The sequence below is a fragment of the Eurypyga helias genome, unplaced genomic scaffold, assembly GCF_000690775.1.
Source record: "Eurypyga helias isolate BGI_N326 unplaced genomic scaffold, ASM69077v1 scaffold16776, whole genome shotgun sequence".
NCBI lineage: Eukaryota > Metazoa > Chordata > Aves > Eurypygiformes > Eurypygidae > Eurypyga > Eurypyga helias.
Genome location: NW_010256166.1, coordinates 4,735 through 22,811, shown reverse-complemented (window position 1 = coordinate 22,811; position 18,077 = coordinate 4,735). Strand labels below are relative to the sequence as shown.

Here is an 18,077-nt window from a genome sequence, read left to right as displayed (position 1 = left end):
AGTTTCTGTTGTGGAAATGGAAACAACAGTGGAGAAATACCAACACACTCACCCTATTTCATGTGTTGAGCTCCAGGGCGCAGCAAGGGGGAGGGCTGTGCTCAAAAACTCCAACCAGTTTAGTTCACATCTGACACGGTGCTTCACACTAAGAGGCACCTTTCAGCCAACCTTCAGCCAAGCGATTCAGCGACGGGTCACAGAGAGTCTTTACACGTGTGTCACCCCACTCCAAGCTGCATGCTTGCCAAAACCTCAGCATAACTTGTCCCTAGCTTCTCCCCCAAATAGCTCATGATCTGATTTCTCTTCAACCTCTCCCTTCCCAAAAACCTTCCCCACTCCAGCAGATGAGGAGAAGCAGAAAAGTGTACCTTCCTTCCCCAAAATTAATGCAAAGTTTTAAGTCTGTGGCAGGCACAAACGTGATGAGACAAAGGAGAAGGCATTTGAGCTACAGGCAGGGCTGCGAAAGCTGCAGTCCTGCCACTGGGGAGAGCACTGCTGGTCAGCAACTCCAGCTTCATGACCACACTCTTGCATCGGACCTCATGCTAACCGACTGTTTTCCCTGCTGTGCCTTCCCTAAACACAAACCTCACCTTCCAAGTGAGCACACTTGGCAGAAAGGCCAATGTGGAGACACTTTTGTCTCCATGTAAGGCAGGATTTCATTCCATTTGGGTTCATGGTGGTGTTCACTAAGAGCATCTCTGTGGCAGCCAGTGCATTTGCACAGGTGGAAGACTGTGCCAAAACCAGGGTCTCCATATGAGACAGACACGCCATGGTCCTTAGCATGACCGTGCTCCTTTCCACCCTCTCCCACCTGACAATAAAACTGTCCATCTAGCAGGCACAGAAGCTGATGGAACCTTTGGAGCCCTGGGCAGAGAGCCCCACAGACAGCATGGACCAGCCCCATGTAGGAATATTTATTCCTACAAAAAATGAAAGACGGGAGGTGGACTCAGCAAGGCTGAACACCTCAGCCAGCGTGCAAGGATGCCCTCGGATGGCTCTGCACTGCCTGGGGCAAGTTGCCCACCTCCCGGAGAATGAAGTTGCACAATATGATTGCACCAACTGAACTTTCGCCTGCAGAACAAGGCAGGGAGAGGTCTCACCTCCACCCTTCCTCCTCCTCATTCCTGGCCCTCCTGGAGCCACTCCAGTCCCCCAGACACATGGGCTGGTTTGCTGCCAGCTGCGGATTGATAGCAGCAAATCAGTGCAAAGGAGTCTGTATCTCAGAGTGTTGAATTTTCAGTAAAATGGCCAGGGGAGGAGGTGATCAGTCCCAGAGGGGTCCCAAACCTCTTTGCATGCTACTGCTTGCCAAGGGAGGCATTTCTGAGTCTGCTACAATAAAATATCTTCTTCCTCTCCAAAAAGGTTGAGTACCAGACCACGGCTGATGGTAAATGATCAGCAAGCTAAGCTTGCAGAGGAAACCAGAGATTTTCTGTAAGGTGCACAACAGCATCTTGAATATTAAAATAAACCTGGTATGTCTAATTTAATATGGTATCAGAACTAAAAGACAACATTCAAATGAAAGCTTTTCCTTGCCCAAACCCTAAATATTCTTCCAAGAGCATTTTTAAAGCAATAAATTCACCAACTTTAATTACACCTCCCAAACCTAATCTCCAAAATCTAATTTCCACACTGCCAGGTGAAGACAGCCATAAACATCAATGGTAATTCACTGCTCAGTGACTCACCCCCACTGCAAAGGCCTCGAGATGTGGCACCAGCAAGGCAGAAAGGCCCAGGGAGGTGGAATTAAGATATGGAAAACGCTGGCTCACCTCATGCCACTAGATCACAAGGGAGAGGATTTTTCACATAGGTTATCACTCACACTGCAATCCTAGAATATTAAGTTACCAAAAAAAGGGGGATACAGGAGCAGCCTGCAGCCCGGGGATGTGTGGGAGCTATGAGGTGATGGGAAGATAAGCAGAGGGGGTGCAATGCATCCTGCAGCACCACCCCGCAGCAGTGGAGAAGCAAAGCCTCAGCTGCTGGCAAGGAAAACCATGGAGTCACCACGGAGGGAACGGGCTGGCTGCCGGAGCCCTACAGCATCCACCCGCTGGCACCACGTCACGTTTTCCCCTCTCCATTTGCTGGTGAATGAGGTCCCCCTCCCCGTCGCCGGCCAGCTGGAAGGCATGAATCACGGAGGAAGGGCAGATCCTGCACACCCATCCTTCTCTTCCCGCGAGGTCTCCCCTAGTCCAGCCAACCGGAGCAGCCTCGCTGCAGCTAGCACAGACCGACCTTCCTCATCCCTCCCGCAGGATGCCTGCCACGCACCCAGGAGAAGCCTGTGCTGGATCCCAGTGGTGGGAAGAAGCAGCCAGACAAGCCTCAGGACAGAGAGCATATAGGAGAAGGGAACAAACACGCAAGGAAAGTAGGGGGAATGGAGTATCACTTCTGGGGTGGAGCAGAGCGCTGGGAAGGGAGAGCAGGTGGTTAAATTCTCCCTGGGACCCTGGGGAGAGCACTGCCGAGGTCCACACCTCGCTTTGCAAGGGGGCTCCAAGACAACCTTCACTGAAAGCACTTCCAACAGCCAGCGTGGGAGCGGTGATTCACAGCACCGTGCCAGACCTGTGACAGCTTGATGTAATCGAATGAAAGGCACAGAGAAGAAGTGAGAAATCAAGACCCTGGAAAAATATGTCGTCCCTTCAGCTTTTCACCTCCCTCCGCACGGGCAGGACAGGCCCAGAATCACCATCTCCGTCTCTCCCAGCTCGTATTTGCATCTCCCACTCACCATAAAACTGCACAGATGCTTCCACTTCTTACATGCCCACGATATGCAGGTGGTACATGCTACAGTCTGTACTATATCATACGGATTCAGCAATATAAACAGGTCTTGGCCATTTTACTAGAAATTCAGCACTGAGACACAGAGTCCTTTGCGCTGATTTATTGCTGTCAATCCTCAGCTCTTCCCCAGGCAGCACCAGTCAGCTTGCAACTGGTTCGTTTCAGATTCAGAGCTGCTGTCACATGATATAAATTGCAAGTCTTTCCACCAAAAAACTGAGCCGCATTACATTGAGTAAGAGCACAGCAGAGACGCTGGGGCTCACGTCAGCCCAGACCCACACAAACCTCATCAAAACTCCCGGCCACAACTGGCTGCAGGCAGGTACCTGGGCACCTCCCCAGGGACTGACCCCACGGGCAGGAGAGGGGCTGCCAGTGAGCTTCTGCCTTCCCAGGGATCCTGCTCAGCCCTCCCAGGAATAGGGCAACTGAATTTCCAGGGCTTTTTCATTAAGTAGCTGGGAAATGGAAGGGCATTAGCTCAGCCCTGAGCCAGGGAGAGGGGTGTAACCCCTCGCCTCATGTTACAGGACAACTTTTAATCATGGCATTACCAAAAGCCTCACCAAATAAACCCAGACCAGATTGTCATCGAGAGATCTTAGCTCTGCCCCCGAGGTGTCAAAACTGCTTTAACCACCCCATCTTTCTGCCTCCCACCTCCATGGGTTACACACAGCACAGGATCCCCTCCATCTCGCACCCACCAAGTGATCCTTTGTGTGGGACGTGACTCCCCCAGGGCTGGAAAGCAAAAGCTGCAAACGCCATCTCCTCCAGCTGCTCTGCCAGGTTTCCAGAGAGGAGGCAACCAGGGGATGCCAACGTGGATGAATGAACAGAGCACGGGCTCAGGAGCTGGGGCCACTATGGCATCACCAAGCGATGAGTCTGGGAACAGGAAGGGAGCCTCTGATGGGTGCAGGGGGAGGTGAGAGCCAGGAGATGAGCGGGAGCCCTGAGGGCTCACAGCAAACCAGCAAGAAGCAAAATTGCACTGGCAGTAAAGGGGGGATTGCAGAAACCTGGTGAGGTGCAGGGACGCTGCAGAACTGCACGCTCGGAGCAAAGGGAAAGGGCAAACGCTGGCCATGAGCTTGGAACAAACCAAAAATCACACAGCACTGCCACAAGCAGCTGCTCGAGAAAGGCTTTAGCTACGAGAATGAACCACAATTTCCACCGCAGACACGTGCCGCCGCGCTCACCCCAGGTGTATGCTGGCTCTGGGAAACTTCATCCAACACCGACTCCTGGGGAGCACGGGCTGGCATTTCCCAGAGGCAGGTACGGCTTTCAGCAGCTCACAGCCCCGCTCGGCTGCCAGGCACTGAACGCAGCAGCTAGTCAGGGTGCCAGCTAGAGCCAATTATAACTCCACTGACCTGCCTTGGCGCTGGCACGCACGGGAATGTGCTGGCTCCCGGCTGCCAAATGCTGGAAAGCTATAAATGGGAGACATTTGGAGAGAGAAAAAATTAAGGAGCCAACTTTTAACTAGGCTGAAGTGTATTGGGCTGTGTGTGCTCTTTGTGGAGGGAGAGAGGAGGAGAACGATGAAGATCTTTGGTGCACTGCTGGAAAAACATCAGCTGTTTCTTCTACAGAGACAGAGGTAGCTCTTGTTTAATGGAAAGTGTTTCTTCTCTCGAGCTTGATTACGGTAATTCACTGTTTTCTATAGTCCTGCATATGGTGCTTGAGCTCACAGCCCTCGTGCAGCCTGGGCATGGAGGAAGGAATAGGCACTGGTGCTTTGTAGCAGGGACCTCGCTGTAGGAAGCTGTGGGTTTTTTCTTGTCCTTGGTCACGCAAGGGCCTGTCTTTCATGATCCATCTAAGAGCGAGAGCCTGGTGATTTATTTTCGTGGCAGGGTGAAACCACGAAGTACACTGCACACGCAACTGCACAGAATTCTGCTGAACTCAAACCCTGGAGAAAGAAGAAATCCCCAAAGTGTTGAAATAAGATTCCTGTTACGAAATAGCTATCGAAAGAGCCCTGTTTTTACAATCCCTGGACGTAAAAAGACATCCATCCCCCACAGCTGCAGCATGGCCAAGCTGCCTTAGGGCTTTTTCATCAAAGAGGCTGCCAGCACCTGGCGCGACCCAGAAAAGGGTGAAATCCAAGCGGTGTCTCGGCTTGTGTTCCCACCTGAAGGACCCCTGTGCTGTTTGGGACATAGTACTTGGCACGCCTGCCCCTTGCTTTCCACATCTGGAGAATTAAGATAACACTTCACCTTTGTGAACCGCACATCCTGCCAGGAGCCCAGCTCACAGAGTGGCGGAGTGCAGGCAGAGGAAGATGAGCACGGGGCTCACAATACTGGGAGCAATGCATGAGGCTCATTTTTATTTTTCTAGAGTCCAACTGCCAGAAACAGGCTGATGAACACAATTCTCCTGTATGTGCCAGCTAGTGTCTTCTGAGCCTATTTTAACATAGTGTTTTATTAAAAAACAGCCTGAATTACTAAGATACTGACTTTTCCCCCTCTCCATCTTTGCCTGGCAGCTGCACATGCACAGCAGGTGAAGAACCCCCTCCAGAAGGGCTAATCTGTCTTCCACGTCGAGGCAACATGCACAGACCATTGCCTTTTGCCAATTTTCTCATAAAAGTAGGCACCATTTCAACAGCCTTTTTTTTTTTTGGTATTACACACAAAGCTGTTGGCCTGAGGGCTGCAGGACTCTCTCCAAGATGACATAGCTCCAGGTGGGTCAAAGCTGAAAGTTTCCAGCTAAGAACCTGAAGGATTTGTTAAACATATGGACAAACAAGAAGACTAGGAAACACACTCAGTGCACATGCAGAAAGGAGGGAGTGAGAGAGCCAGAGTAATTTTTAAGATTGCTTAAAATTCTCAATTTTGCTGCCTGTGAATCGTGCAGCAAGCATGCTTACTCCAGCCTACATCACATCTCCATCTCTTGGCTCAAGAGTAAACCATGCAGTGCAGCAGCCACACAGCATCCACCCTCTCCTCCTACAGCCTTCACCTGGGACAAGGAATGAAGGAAAGGTTTCTGACTGCAAGGGGAAAACCCCTGGGATAATCTGTCCCCAGACAGGGCAACCCTGAGGGGCAATTTGATTTTTAAGGGCTTGCAGCTGCCTGACAGAGGAGAAGCTACTGCTTGGGTGGGGAGAAGGCAGGATATGGTGTGAATGGCAGAGCCTGCTCCAGGAGAGGATTTGAGACCTGTTTCCATCACAGCTCTCAGGCAGCTCACAACAGTGGAGACAGAAGCCTTGCTCTCCAGGACACAAAACAAGGCAGGACTGAAGAGTCAGGCACATACCCCTGGTTGAGGAAAGGGAGGCTACAACCAAAGGGCAGAGACGGCCAAGGACATGAGTGGGGCTCCTGCTCGGGGAAAACACAGGGGTCTGGAACAGCAGGGAAGGTGTAAAAGGGTTGGGTTTGGGTGTAAGGATGTTTTAGGAGCATAGTGAGACAGCAGTGGCTCTTGGTCACATGAAGGCTTGAAATGACTACTACCACAGCTGATGAGCTCATAATTACAGAGTGGGGAAAAAATGTTTCTTTTTTGGGGTTTCCATAAAAAACACAAAATACAAGCCAGTATCTGTTCTCTAACCAACAGTGTAACTCCTTACAGTCAACAGTTTCAAGAGGATCCTTCCAAAAGACATGTTAAAACTCCTTCTGGGCAATGCATCCAACTGGATCCAGTGGAGCCCTGCAGTCACAGCACGGCTCTTTCCCCACCGGCTGGGCTGGAGGCGTCTCGCAGGCATGCAAGACCCTGATCCTCTATCTCTGCCCACGGGAGAGAGCTGCTCACATATCTGATTACCAGCTTCCATGCCAGCTAACATTTCCCCGTGTACCTGCCAGCCCCAGTTAGTGTCCAGAATACAACTGGCATCCTTGCAAGCATCAATCTTACTGTCTTTATTTCTTAGGAACAGCATCCATCTGCTCCCAATAGCTCACATCTGGCATACTGAGTGTTACAAAAGAGCCTCAGTCCTATTGAAAGAAAATTATTCTTCCAGCCAACAGATTCATGCAGAACTCAGTTTAGTATTTGGAATTACAAATTTACTACAAATCATAGTTACCCGAGGTTTCAAACTTTAGAATTACTATTTCATGTAGTGCTTGGGTTTTAATAACTAAAAAGTTGCTCTTATGTAAACTGCTGCGTGATGGAAAATGTTTATGGACAAAGCAAGGAGAAGCAGTAGGAACCCCAGCACAGAGAATCTACACAGCAAAGAAGGTCCTGAACACTGCCTGGGTTGCTGAAGATTTCTTCCTGCAATGAGCAGTGTATAAAAAGTGGAGGTATTCCTCAGGTTAAGCATTCCCTTCCCAATTTCACCACCTGGCATGGTATGCCGAGCCTTCCTGTGATGACCTGCGTGCACCCCAAGGGATGAGGGCCACCACTTCATCTGCGCAGAAAGCTGGACCAGGAGGAAGCAGCCTGTGCCTTGTGCTGCAACACACGAACTGAACTGTGGAACGAGTGTTGGTCACTGGCCCTTTGAGAGGACGTGACAATCTCCTGCATGACCAGCCCGTGGTGTGGTCAAAGGAATGAAAATGGGTAATTAGGCAGAAAGAGGAGGTCCTGCCACCCTTGGAAGAGAAAAGGCGGGTGGTGCTTGGAAAGGCTGCTACAACCATGAGCTGTAAACCAGGACTTTTGCAGACAAGGGCTAGTCCTGTAGTATCAATGACAGCTGAAGGGAAAAACTCTGGAAGCTCCCAGTATTCAGACAAAACCTGGAACGCTCCCAGCTGACAATGGCACAGCCTATGGCATTACAGCGACCAGCAAGGCGGCTTTCGACATTCACCATTCCAGCACAGGGAACGCAGCTGGCCTCACATCTCTGCATCCAGACAGGGACAGAGACCAGCACTGGGAGTACTCCTGTTCCAGCTGAGTTGGCAATTTGTGTTTTGAGTGTCAGTCCTGCCTGGCTGGGGAGGGAAGGACACTTTGCCCTCTGGTTGCAGTGGGAGCAGGCTAGCCAGTGAGGCTGTCAGTAGTAAGCGTGCATGTGTTTTACTTGGCCCTACTCCTAAAATAATTGTTTGGCCACAATGGAAGGTGACAAGCAATTCAGCTGCAGACCCACAGGGAATATCAGGAGAAACTCCCCGACCACTCACACGACTGTGCCTGGTCTGCTCTGAACAGCAGCATCACATCAGCACCCTCCCTGGTCCCCACCAACCCTCAACTCCTGGCCCAGAGAAGTTCTTCTCCCTCCTACTTGGATCCGATGGTTTCCTTGTCCTCCTGCCTGGGCTTAGCAGGAGGGCCACTGACAGCAAAAGAGGGTGCACCAACCTTCACCAGAACACGGCCAGACCTGCTATTGAAAAAACAAAACCCTACTCAGCTTCTGGCAAGAGCATGGAAAGTGCAGCCAGAATCGCTGGGAACATAGGTATTAAAATAACAAATATCTCTACCCAAACATGCTTGTACTGTGATTGCTCAAGGCTGTAAGTATGAATAAATTTGGACAGATTTTCACTGGATAACACAAACAACAGATTCTTGACACGGGGATCACCTGCAACTCAAGTTTCCAATGTATCAAAAGATCATCGGAACTGGACTCAGGAAAAATATTTTTCCCTCTTACTATGTTTTCAGAAGGAGATGAACCATTTTGGCCAATCAGTTATTTTGTACGTTGGTTTTTTTTTTGGTAATGGGGTTTTTTTTGTTTGTTTGGGTGTTGGGGTTTGGTTTTGGTTTTTTTTTTTTTTGCATAACCAAAGGCATGAGTAATTTCCAGCATGGAAAATTTCTGCCTAAAGAGCTAAAATTGGCATAGAATCATACAACAGTCATATAAAAAGGCCTCCATCAATGGCAACAGTCAGTGCTACCAAACCTACCTAGAGCATTTTTTTCCACTGTGCTAAGAGGATCTGTTTCACTCCTCGCCTTTCAATCCGATTTCCACCGTACCGCACCGCGAGTTTAAAATAAGGACACCAGGAAGCATGTGCGATAAGAGAGAAGGAAGGGAAAAACCACAGTTTCATTCATTCTTTCAACAGAGCCAAAAAGGAATGGTTAGGTTTCTGGGTTTGGGGTTTTTTTTGTTGGTTGTTTTTTGGTTTTTTTTGTTTTTTTTTAAGAAAAAGCTGTGGGGAACAGGGAAGGGGGGAGATGTTTGCTTCAAACTTTCCCGTCTGCACCATGGGATATATACGTAAAGCACTTCTGTGTCTAAAGGTGCTCCAGGGTGTTTTGCAGAGCCACTTTGAGTCTCTGGCTTCGGACAACCTCCAGTGATGATGCTTACCACCTAGGAGCATGCAGAGCTCCAGCCAAGATGGAAGGGGAGGAAGACAGGAAGGACGGCCACTATTTCCCTTTTAGGAACAAGGCAGCCCAGGGAAACAGCACAGCTGGAGGCACTGGTTTGTCACATACAAACCGCAAGAGACTCTGCCCCACTTGCAGCAAATGATGCCGTGATCTTGGCCACCACCTTGGAGCACCAGTGAAGATGAGATGCTGTGAGAAGGAAGCACAGAGCTCCATTTCCTTCCAGCCCTGGCTGCTGCCCAACAGCTGTTCCCTGTTTATTGACTTTAGTATTTCCTTGGTTACACAAGCAGCTGCACACAGCTTAACCCCTGCCTGCACCAGCAACCACCCATGCCATCTCACCTCGGCCTGGCACGATTCTGCGGGACAGCAGCACAGGGCAGGGGAAGGACACTCAGGGGCTTGCTGAAGCCAGGCTCTTCCTATCCAACCAAAGCTTGCTCAACATGGTCACCCTCCTGGACACGTCCACAGCTCTGCAGAAGGTGCCTTGTTGGGCAAGGGACAGGGCACCATCGATGTGAGCAGCCATCTCGCACAATCCCAGGCTTCGCAGGCTGACCTGCAGCCAGCTGACCAGCTGGACCTGGGACAGCCATCTGGGTTCCCACTGGGTTTGCTTTGCTAGGCAGGTCCAGATGCACTGTAATTTTAGCAGCATATTTGTGTCTGGATGCAACAACTTCAGGAAAGGCATGCTCATTCCTGGGCAACCACAGCACCCTTTCAGATAAAGCACATCGCGACATTCACCTTCACACGAGCGGGTCGCTGGAGGCAGAGCGTGCCCAGCTCCTTCTCCCAGTCATACACACAGCCCAGGAGGGATGTGCCAGTGACTTTTCTGGCAGCTGCTGCTCGTCCATGGATCACTTCATGCATTTTCCTTTCTCATCTGCAAAGCGCCTATTCCAACAGCTCAGTTTGTGTTTTGGCTCATAAAGCTCAGCCAGACCCCTTGGCTCATCTCCACCAAGGAGGGGGTGGAAAACACCCTTTGCCTGCTCGCTCAGAATACCGGCTTCAGCTTTCTGCAACACGGCCTGTCCCAATTGCCTTTCCAGCCTCCTCCCTCTCTCCCAGCTCCATTTTCTTCCCGGCTCCCCCCTGCACCAGGAGGTAATTGCTAAAGCAGCTGCTGGCAGCTGCCCTCCGGGCTGGCAATGCACTGCATCAGGCACTTCCCCAGCGCCTGCTCCCCAAAATGCCAGCCAGCAGGACACAGACCCCGGGAATCAGCGCTTTTCAGCAGCAACCCTGTTTTGCTGTGATAGCAGCCAGGAAAGGCACAGTGTTAGTTCTGCTGGAACGGAATTCGGGCCTAACTTCAACAAAATCCCCCCTCAGAGCAAACAATCCAACCCAACAAAACCCCGCCACTCGCACAGATTTCTGCTGGAGGAATTCAAACACACCTATGCAGCCCTGCGTGCATTCGGTCCAGGGAGCAACAGCAAAGCTGCGACATGCAAAAGCCCCAGGAGACTCTGGAGCCAAGAGTCCAGGCTTTTGAGATTGTCTTTTTCTTGCTTTTTCCAAGGATGTCCAAAATTGCTTTTAAGCTTCCCCAGATCAAACCGTTTTCTGGTAGATTACAAAAAGCATGCTTAGCGTAAGACAGAAGCCACTCTTCTCAACTGACCACAGCTTCTGACCCTCCGAAGTCAAAACCCCAAGCTCTGGCAAAACACTTACCTGCAGGTCAAAGAACTTGCTGTACCGTCGGTATATGACTTCCGTGGACCCATTGGACCAGGTGACTTTGATAATGTACACCTGTAGGGAACAGAGAGAGAGATCAGAGAGGAGCGACCCAACGACCCGCAACACAACACGAACGCTGCTAAAGCTTCCAACGCAGTCCCCACGGCTGGGCGTCAGCCAGGGAAGTTCACAGGTCCTCTTAAAGTCATTGCAGCAATGCTAGAAAATGAGTAAGATTACATAATTAAGCCCTACTGATGCAACTTAACTGCCTACTCCATGCTTATTGATAGTTGTGAACTAATACAGCCCCCTATCCCTAAATAGGTGCGTACGTCAAATATGAAAGGGCACTTCCATGTAAAAGCCACAGTTAAAAGTCTCCCCAGACACAGACCCATCCCGAGTTAATAACTCGGCCTTGGCCATCCCTGGGCCACCACTGCCAGCCTGGGTCCAGGAGCTGGGGCTTGCAGCAACTCAAACCCACAAGGTTCGAAACTCCGTCTGTTCTGTCGTAAGCAGCTCTGAGGTTCTGTCTATTTAAACTTGCTGAGGTGCAAATTACTCTCTCTATTCCTTAAAATGCTACACAATCAATCCTAGTAATTGCAGGTTATTCACAGACCATATGACCAGGCTCTTTCTGGTGATGAAGGCAAAAAAACCCAAACCACCAACCCCAAAACAAAAAAACACACACACACCCAACCCAGTTTTTCTGTTCTTCTGTGAAAGACAACAAGGAAATAACAGAATTGGGCAATTATTTTTCTAATGTCCTTGCTTGTTGCTCACAGAAACCAAAGATGACCCTTGACTAGATGCCAGCGTAACACTCAAGTGATGCAAACCTCAACCTTCAGTAAGTGATAACAGATTGACTAAGCAGGACAAAGGCATGTTCATTTTTAATTCTAACTCTCATGTTAGGCTTATTTCCACCATAAATTAAAATATTGATTCACTGAAGCAGGAACAAAACATTCAGAAACTCAGGAGAACAGACCTGCTGCAACTCCTTAACATAAAGGCATGAAGGCTCTTAGGATACTGATGTTTTGGTATTTAAAACAGAATCCCTGAAGAGTTTCACGAGGTTTCTCAAAGAGACACACGTTTTTCCAGATGCTGGAATGTGACCAACATCCCAGCCTGATATCGAAACTCAAACACCAGGAGACTCAAACGGATAGAACAACACTAAACAATTTGAGCTCATCACACCTACTCGGATGCTGTACTAAAAAATCCAATCGAAAGGTCACTCGCTGCTCAGAGGGCTGACGTAGCACGACCTGCCAAGGTGAGGAGACTCCCCAGGAGCCACAAACTCTTCCCAGCAGAATCACTTCCAAATTAAGATGGGAAAAGAGGCAGCCAGATGAAGCAAGTTCTTACTGCTAAAATAAAGAACTTCAGTACTTTCAACTCAGCAATTCAATGACTATTTTTCTTAAACCAGATGATCAGCCCAAACACAGCTGCGACTGCTTTGCTGACTTGCAGGGAGCTGGCTGGGCATCAGAGGCACCACCACCCCCTCCCAGACAAAATCCGAATCGCTCGGCACTGCCTCACACGCCTTATTCAGCTAACCACAGTCCTCTCCTTTCATTCACAAATTCCAATTTTGAGCCGAAGGACCTGCGCTCTCTGCATATTAACACAAGGAAGACAGCAGGCTCCTGCAAGACACCATCTGTAGTGGCTGTGGAGACCTGGATGGACTGTGATTTGCTACAAGGGGGGCCTAGACACCATGCTTACTTATCACTAGTACTCTGCATTGCGTCAGGCACAATACCCATTCAAGAATATGCTTCTAGACCTCAACGGGGCAGGGACAGCTTGGCTGACCACAGTTTGCAATGAAAACTGGTAAAGTTGCATGACGTGGCCTCCAAAGTATCCAATAGCGTCCATACAGTCGCCACCAGACCATCAGCAAATTAAGTGTTAACTTGATGCTAAGGAAGCATCCAAGCTGCCTTTACCCTCACCCCAGGACTTGCCAGCAGGCCAGCATGAGCTCATTTTGGTTGGAAGCTCAGCTGATATCCTAGCTTTCTTACCAGTCTACAGCACTTTACGGGGTTATATCACTGCTGGCTACCTGCCTGGAGAAAGCCTTCCACTGGGGCAGGGGGAAGAGCCAACTTTTCTTCATTGTTTATTCCTATCCTGCCTTTATTTGGAGTCAACAGCTTATTAGACTGGGATTTTAATCAGGATGTGGATTTGCTCAAGCCAAAATGAATTCAAAGCTTTTAAGGGTAATAAAGCCATGAGATCTGAGGGCACACCACGCTTCGTTATACCCTTTGCAATTGAGGGAAGGAGCATTTCTCCCAGCCGATGAGCTCACTCCTATTTTGCTGAAATACAGATCTCCCTGGAGTCAGGATAACAGTTTCTTGCACATCCCATTTGAATAGCAGAAAGGTCTCAGAGGGTATCTCCTAACCTACTTGTGGACAGCAGAAAAGATGGGGAAGCCCACAGGAACAGAGCTCCTCAATATCTATAAAACCACTGTCTCAGTAAAGCTGGCTTCCTCTCTCCTTGTGAATATCCCTTGTCCTTCACCCGGACGGCCCCATCCCACTGAGGTATTCTGTTGGCCAAAACGATCACATTGGTCTCTGCCAATACTTAATCCAGTCCTTGCTGCCCTAGGGATAAAAGACGACATCAAAAAGCGTAACTCAGGTGCTCTCCTCAACTAACAATGAAAGTGCAAATCTTGAAAGGGATGAACGGTGCAGTCACGTTCAGTGATGGTTTCCACAGGGACTGGAGATGAGGAGGCACCAAGCTCCCACAGACACCCACCCATCCCTTTCTCAGGTGCTTTTGGAAGACACTTCCAACCATCACGACAGTTTTGAAAACAGTGCACTTGGTCTGAAGTTTCCCCTCCTGGCCTGGCACTGCACCATGTCCTGCCAGGAGCAGCCACCATGAAGCAGCTCAAACAAACCCCATTTTGTCCTGGTAGGAGTCACCCCATCACCCGCTCCCACGACCCTCAGTCCTGCAGAGGCAGCTCCAAGGACAGGCTTTTTCCCAGCCCAGCTGTGTGGGTGAGGGCATGTGGAAACAGTTATTTCATGGGTCTTCTCCAGCTCCAATTTCTACGGTTCTTCAGAGAAACAACACAGAGAAACCACCAGCAGGCCTTTTCCATGGAAAGAGCAGGGGAATCTCCTGGAGTTGCAGCTGGCATGCCTCAGGGAGGTGCACCCATGGGAAGCACCACTGGGAACAGGGGAACTGCTGCTCCTCAGATCCCACTCTGCCATTCCTTCAGGGGTGGGGAGAGCCGAGCAGATGTCAGGGAGGCAGCGGGTGGCCAGATCCAGGAGGGTAGGGGCTCTGCAACCCCATCACGTGGGCTGGGCCCATGGCCAAAACCAACAGGCAGAGCTGTCTAAATATTTACAGCCCTTCCCACGCCAGCAGCAGGGTCTGCACCATGGAGGGAACTCGCTGACTCGGTGAAACCTGGGAACCAGCAGCACCCCTCCCTCCGGAAAGGATGCCTTACCCTGCCCCACTCCCAACCTGAGAGCCTCCATCCCTCGGCCCTGCTCCAGCCTGCGTTGGCTCCAGCCTACTTGCTGCACACGTGTCAGGTCAAACCCCACAGAAAGGTCTGATGCCCGAAGGCAACGGGCCAAGCTGAGCCTTGGAAGAGGCAGAAATCACCGTGGCTGAACCCTCCGTTGCTTCGCTTCAGTCACGGGTCAGGGGAGCATAGCCAAAATTCATGCCCGTGCTTCTGAAATCCTTCAGACACAGCTCACAGCATTTGTCATGGCAAGGCGAGAAGAGCTTTCAGGGTCACTCAAATACACTCAAAATCCAGCTTTCAGGATAAAGAAAGCCCCATGCATGCACCCTCAGCTCCCGCCACTCCTCTCCCAGGCACCAGCTCCCCTGCCCTCGACAGCCTCAGCAAAGACCAAAGCAAGGAAACAAGACCTGCTCTCGGGCCTGGGACAGTTTGGGAGGTGCGGTTGAATCTTGTTCAATGCCAGGGGAGAGGAGCACTTCACATTAGCACCAAACACTCCCTGTGCTCCCACCCCTTGGGGGGCAGAAGCAAGATCCTTCCCTGGAAATGGAAACCTGCAGATGCAGAAGGCTGACCTGCAACAGACACCACAGGTGGCTCCCAGACTCCCTGGTTCCTCTGACTTCCTAGATTACAAGTAATTGGCCACATACTAACTACTTAAAAGTTACCACTTGAGAAGTTTACCATCAGGATCTCCATCGCCCAGGATTCTCCTTGGTCGCATCTCAAAGTGAGTGCCCCAAACAGAAAGATAAAGGCAGAAAAAAAGGCCCCGGAGATCTTGTAGCCCAGTGCCTGCAGCATCCCTGCAGCTGCTCTCCTCAGCATCCCTGGAAAAGCAGCTCAGAGGGAGAACAGGCCAGTAGAAAGTGGGACTGAAAACCTTCCTAAGGGAACTGTCAAAAAATGACAGGTTGCTAAAAGAAATGCAAACGGCACCTGGCCAACCATAACAGAGCTGTCAGCGAGAGCTGCCAGTCAGCTGGCATGGCAGCCCCGAGGGACACACGCAGGCAGCCTGCGGCGGGTGAACGCCGGAGGGAGACCCAGGACATCCCTCCGGGCAGCACAGCACCCCAGGCAGCGCGAGGGCATGACCCACGAGCAGGGGGCTGAGGGAGCCAGCTCAGATGTGCATCCAGAGCTGCCAGTGGCAGGCAATGGAGCATGGGAACAGAGGGGATGAGGAGCCAGTGCAAGTTATCTCTAATCCGAAAAGGCTGCCAGACATTTAATTTTACTTCATTTTTTTCCTCGTGAAGAAACATGGTAGCAAGCATAAGCCCTGGGAGCTGTCACACCCCACAAGTATTTTTCCAGGACTTAGGAAGGTGCAGCAACGGCTCCTGGTGACTTCCACCGCTCAAAGGGACCGAAGGCTCTGGAGTCCTTCATAAGCCCTCAGCCTTGCACCTTCCCCAAGAAGCACGTTGTCCCATACATGATTCAAGCGGCTGACTTGAGGCAATGGAATTAGGAACGGATACTAAAGGAAAAAAAAAAAAACCCAACAGAAACCATTTCCCATTCTTGAAACATGAGGCCGTGTGACCTGGAAGAATCGCTCCTGGACTCCTTGCATAAACACACTACAGACATGCACAAAACTCAGCCTGGGAAGCAGCCTGGACTGCTTAAATTTGAGTAGGAAAAAAAGGCAGACTGAAGTTGCAGGAAAACCTAGACTACAGTTTTCAGCCTCTCTCCTCTCACAGGAGTTTTCCCAAGTTTTCCAAGGAAGCTTGCAAAGTGTCCTGGCTGTGGGGCACACATAAAGCCCCCAAGTAAAGCTCTGGGGGGGAGGGCAGCTACAGGCCACCCCGCAAGCTCTCTGCCTGGCACCCAGCATGTTGCTGAACGAGTCAAATCCACCCTGAGCTCAGCACCATCCAGCTATGCCAGCTCAAGCCCAAAAGCAGCGCAGCCATACTGCTGACACAGACGCAGCCCTGCAACCCATCCGCAGCCCACCCTGGGTGGCTCTGCAGCAATCCCTGAGCTTTCCCTGCCCCAAAGCATCCCTTTGCCCAGAGGTCCCACACACCAAGACCCTCCCGTTTCCACGCCAGCCACACCAGAGGGATGTGGAGGATGGAAAGCAATGCCCCAGTCACTTGGAAAGACAACTCCGTGGGGCTGCAGGGACATGCGGCTCTGCCCACCTACCACCAACACGCATCAGGGTAGGTTCCCAGCCGTTCAGCAGAGCTCCTATGGCAAAGCTAGACATTACAGCCTCCAGCAGAGGCAGAGCTGTCTGCAGAGCCGTTTCCAACGGGTTTGAGCCTGTGTGGTCTCGGGTCCAGGGAGACTATGTACAATAAACCTCTCTGTGGAAAACTCCACATATTTAAAGCATCTTTTGCCAGTAGAAGGGAAAAAGCATCAGTCTCTCTATTCTACTCACACACCCCAAAACACGATGTGAGCGCCTCGCACCCTGGCTTTGGCCGCTGCCATGAGAAAGAAGCGCCAAGAAATTCAAAGGGGCACAGAAACCGAAGCAGCTGAGGGATCGAGCCAGACCAGAGCAGGGTTTAATATAGAAAAGGGAGTGAGAAATTGTAAGAGGAAAAGAAAAAAAAGGAGGGAGGTGGCTGGAAACAAAGAAAGTTCTTGGCGTTGAGCTGCTGTGCTTGGCCCCTCTCCATCAGCCTTTGCCGCCACAGGCGTGCATGGCTGGGGAGGGGAGCGTGGGGGCTCTTGTGCTGTGGGACAGCGATGCTCCAAGTGGGAGATGGACAGCCAGCCCCCAGACACCTTGTCACCCACTCAACTCATGCTCTGTGGACAGGGAGAGCTGGGAGAAGGGTTGCGCTGGCTCAGAAAACACTGGGAAAGGCACGGAAAAGCAATCCCGGCAGTGACTGCAAGGCATTGGAGTTGCTGCTGTGGTCCCTCTGGTTGAGCAGAAGAGAGAGGCAGAAGCAACAAGTCAGAGCTGCAGGGAAGAGGCGGGTAATGGGGATGCAGGCAGCACAAGGCCAGGCATATCCTCACCACCATGGCAAATAACCCAAGCCAATCAGCCCACGTACCCAGGACCACAAAGCATCCACCGCCCTTCGCTCTGATTTGTCCCTTTGACTGTACCCTCCTTAAAACCCCATCACGCGACAGCTCCTTCCACTCTGCCGCTGTACAGCTCGCCAGGGCCCAGCGCTGCCTGAGCACACAGCTGCTGGGCTGAAGTGTGTGCACACAGGGTTACGCCAAGCACAAGGACCCCAAGGACAACCCACCGCTCAGCTGCAGAACACACCCCTCATCTATACAACATACACACCCGATTGTTTGCTCTGAGTCACACTGAAGGTCAAACACATGGATTAGTTTCCTATTTCCCACTGCTACGTGAAACAGCCGTAAGGCAGCGATACCCTCCAAAGCAAGGCTGTGAGGGATCGAGGTCACCAGACCTCCAAGCAGGCAGAGGCAACGGATGGCCTCAGTGCTGATGTTCACTGCTGGAACTGCTGCATCCACCTCAGTGGCCTCATGCCAGGTAGGATTTGGCCCTTCCATTGAACTAAGACATTCGAGGTTTTCAAAAGCCTTAAGTAACATGATTAGGGAAGGGAAACAGAGT

At 50.9% G+C, this 18,077-nt stretch overlaps 1 protein-coding gene across 1 annotated transcript in view; it reads right to left on the bottom strand.

The window, feature by feature from the left end:
• SH3PXD2B (SH3 and PX domains 2B) overlaps positions 1 to 10,977 on the bottom strand; it is a gene marked incomplete at both ends in the record, with an annotated part of 57,434 nt that extends 46,457 nt beyond the window's left edge. Inside the window, one exon of the mRNA XM_010153582.1 lies at positions 10,897 to 10,977. Within this exon, the coding sequence (XP_010151884.1) occupies positions 10,897 to 10,977 (81 nt within the window). The remainder of the gene's footprint in view (positions 1 to 10,896) is intronic.
• Between the last annotated feature and the right edge of the window lie 7,100 nt (positions 10,978 to 18,077).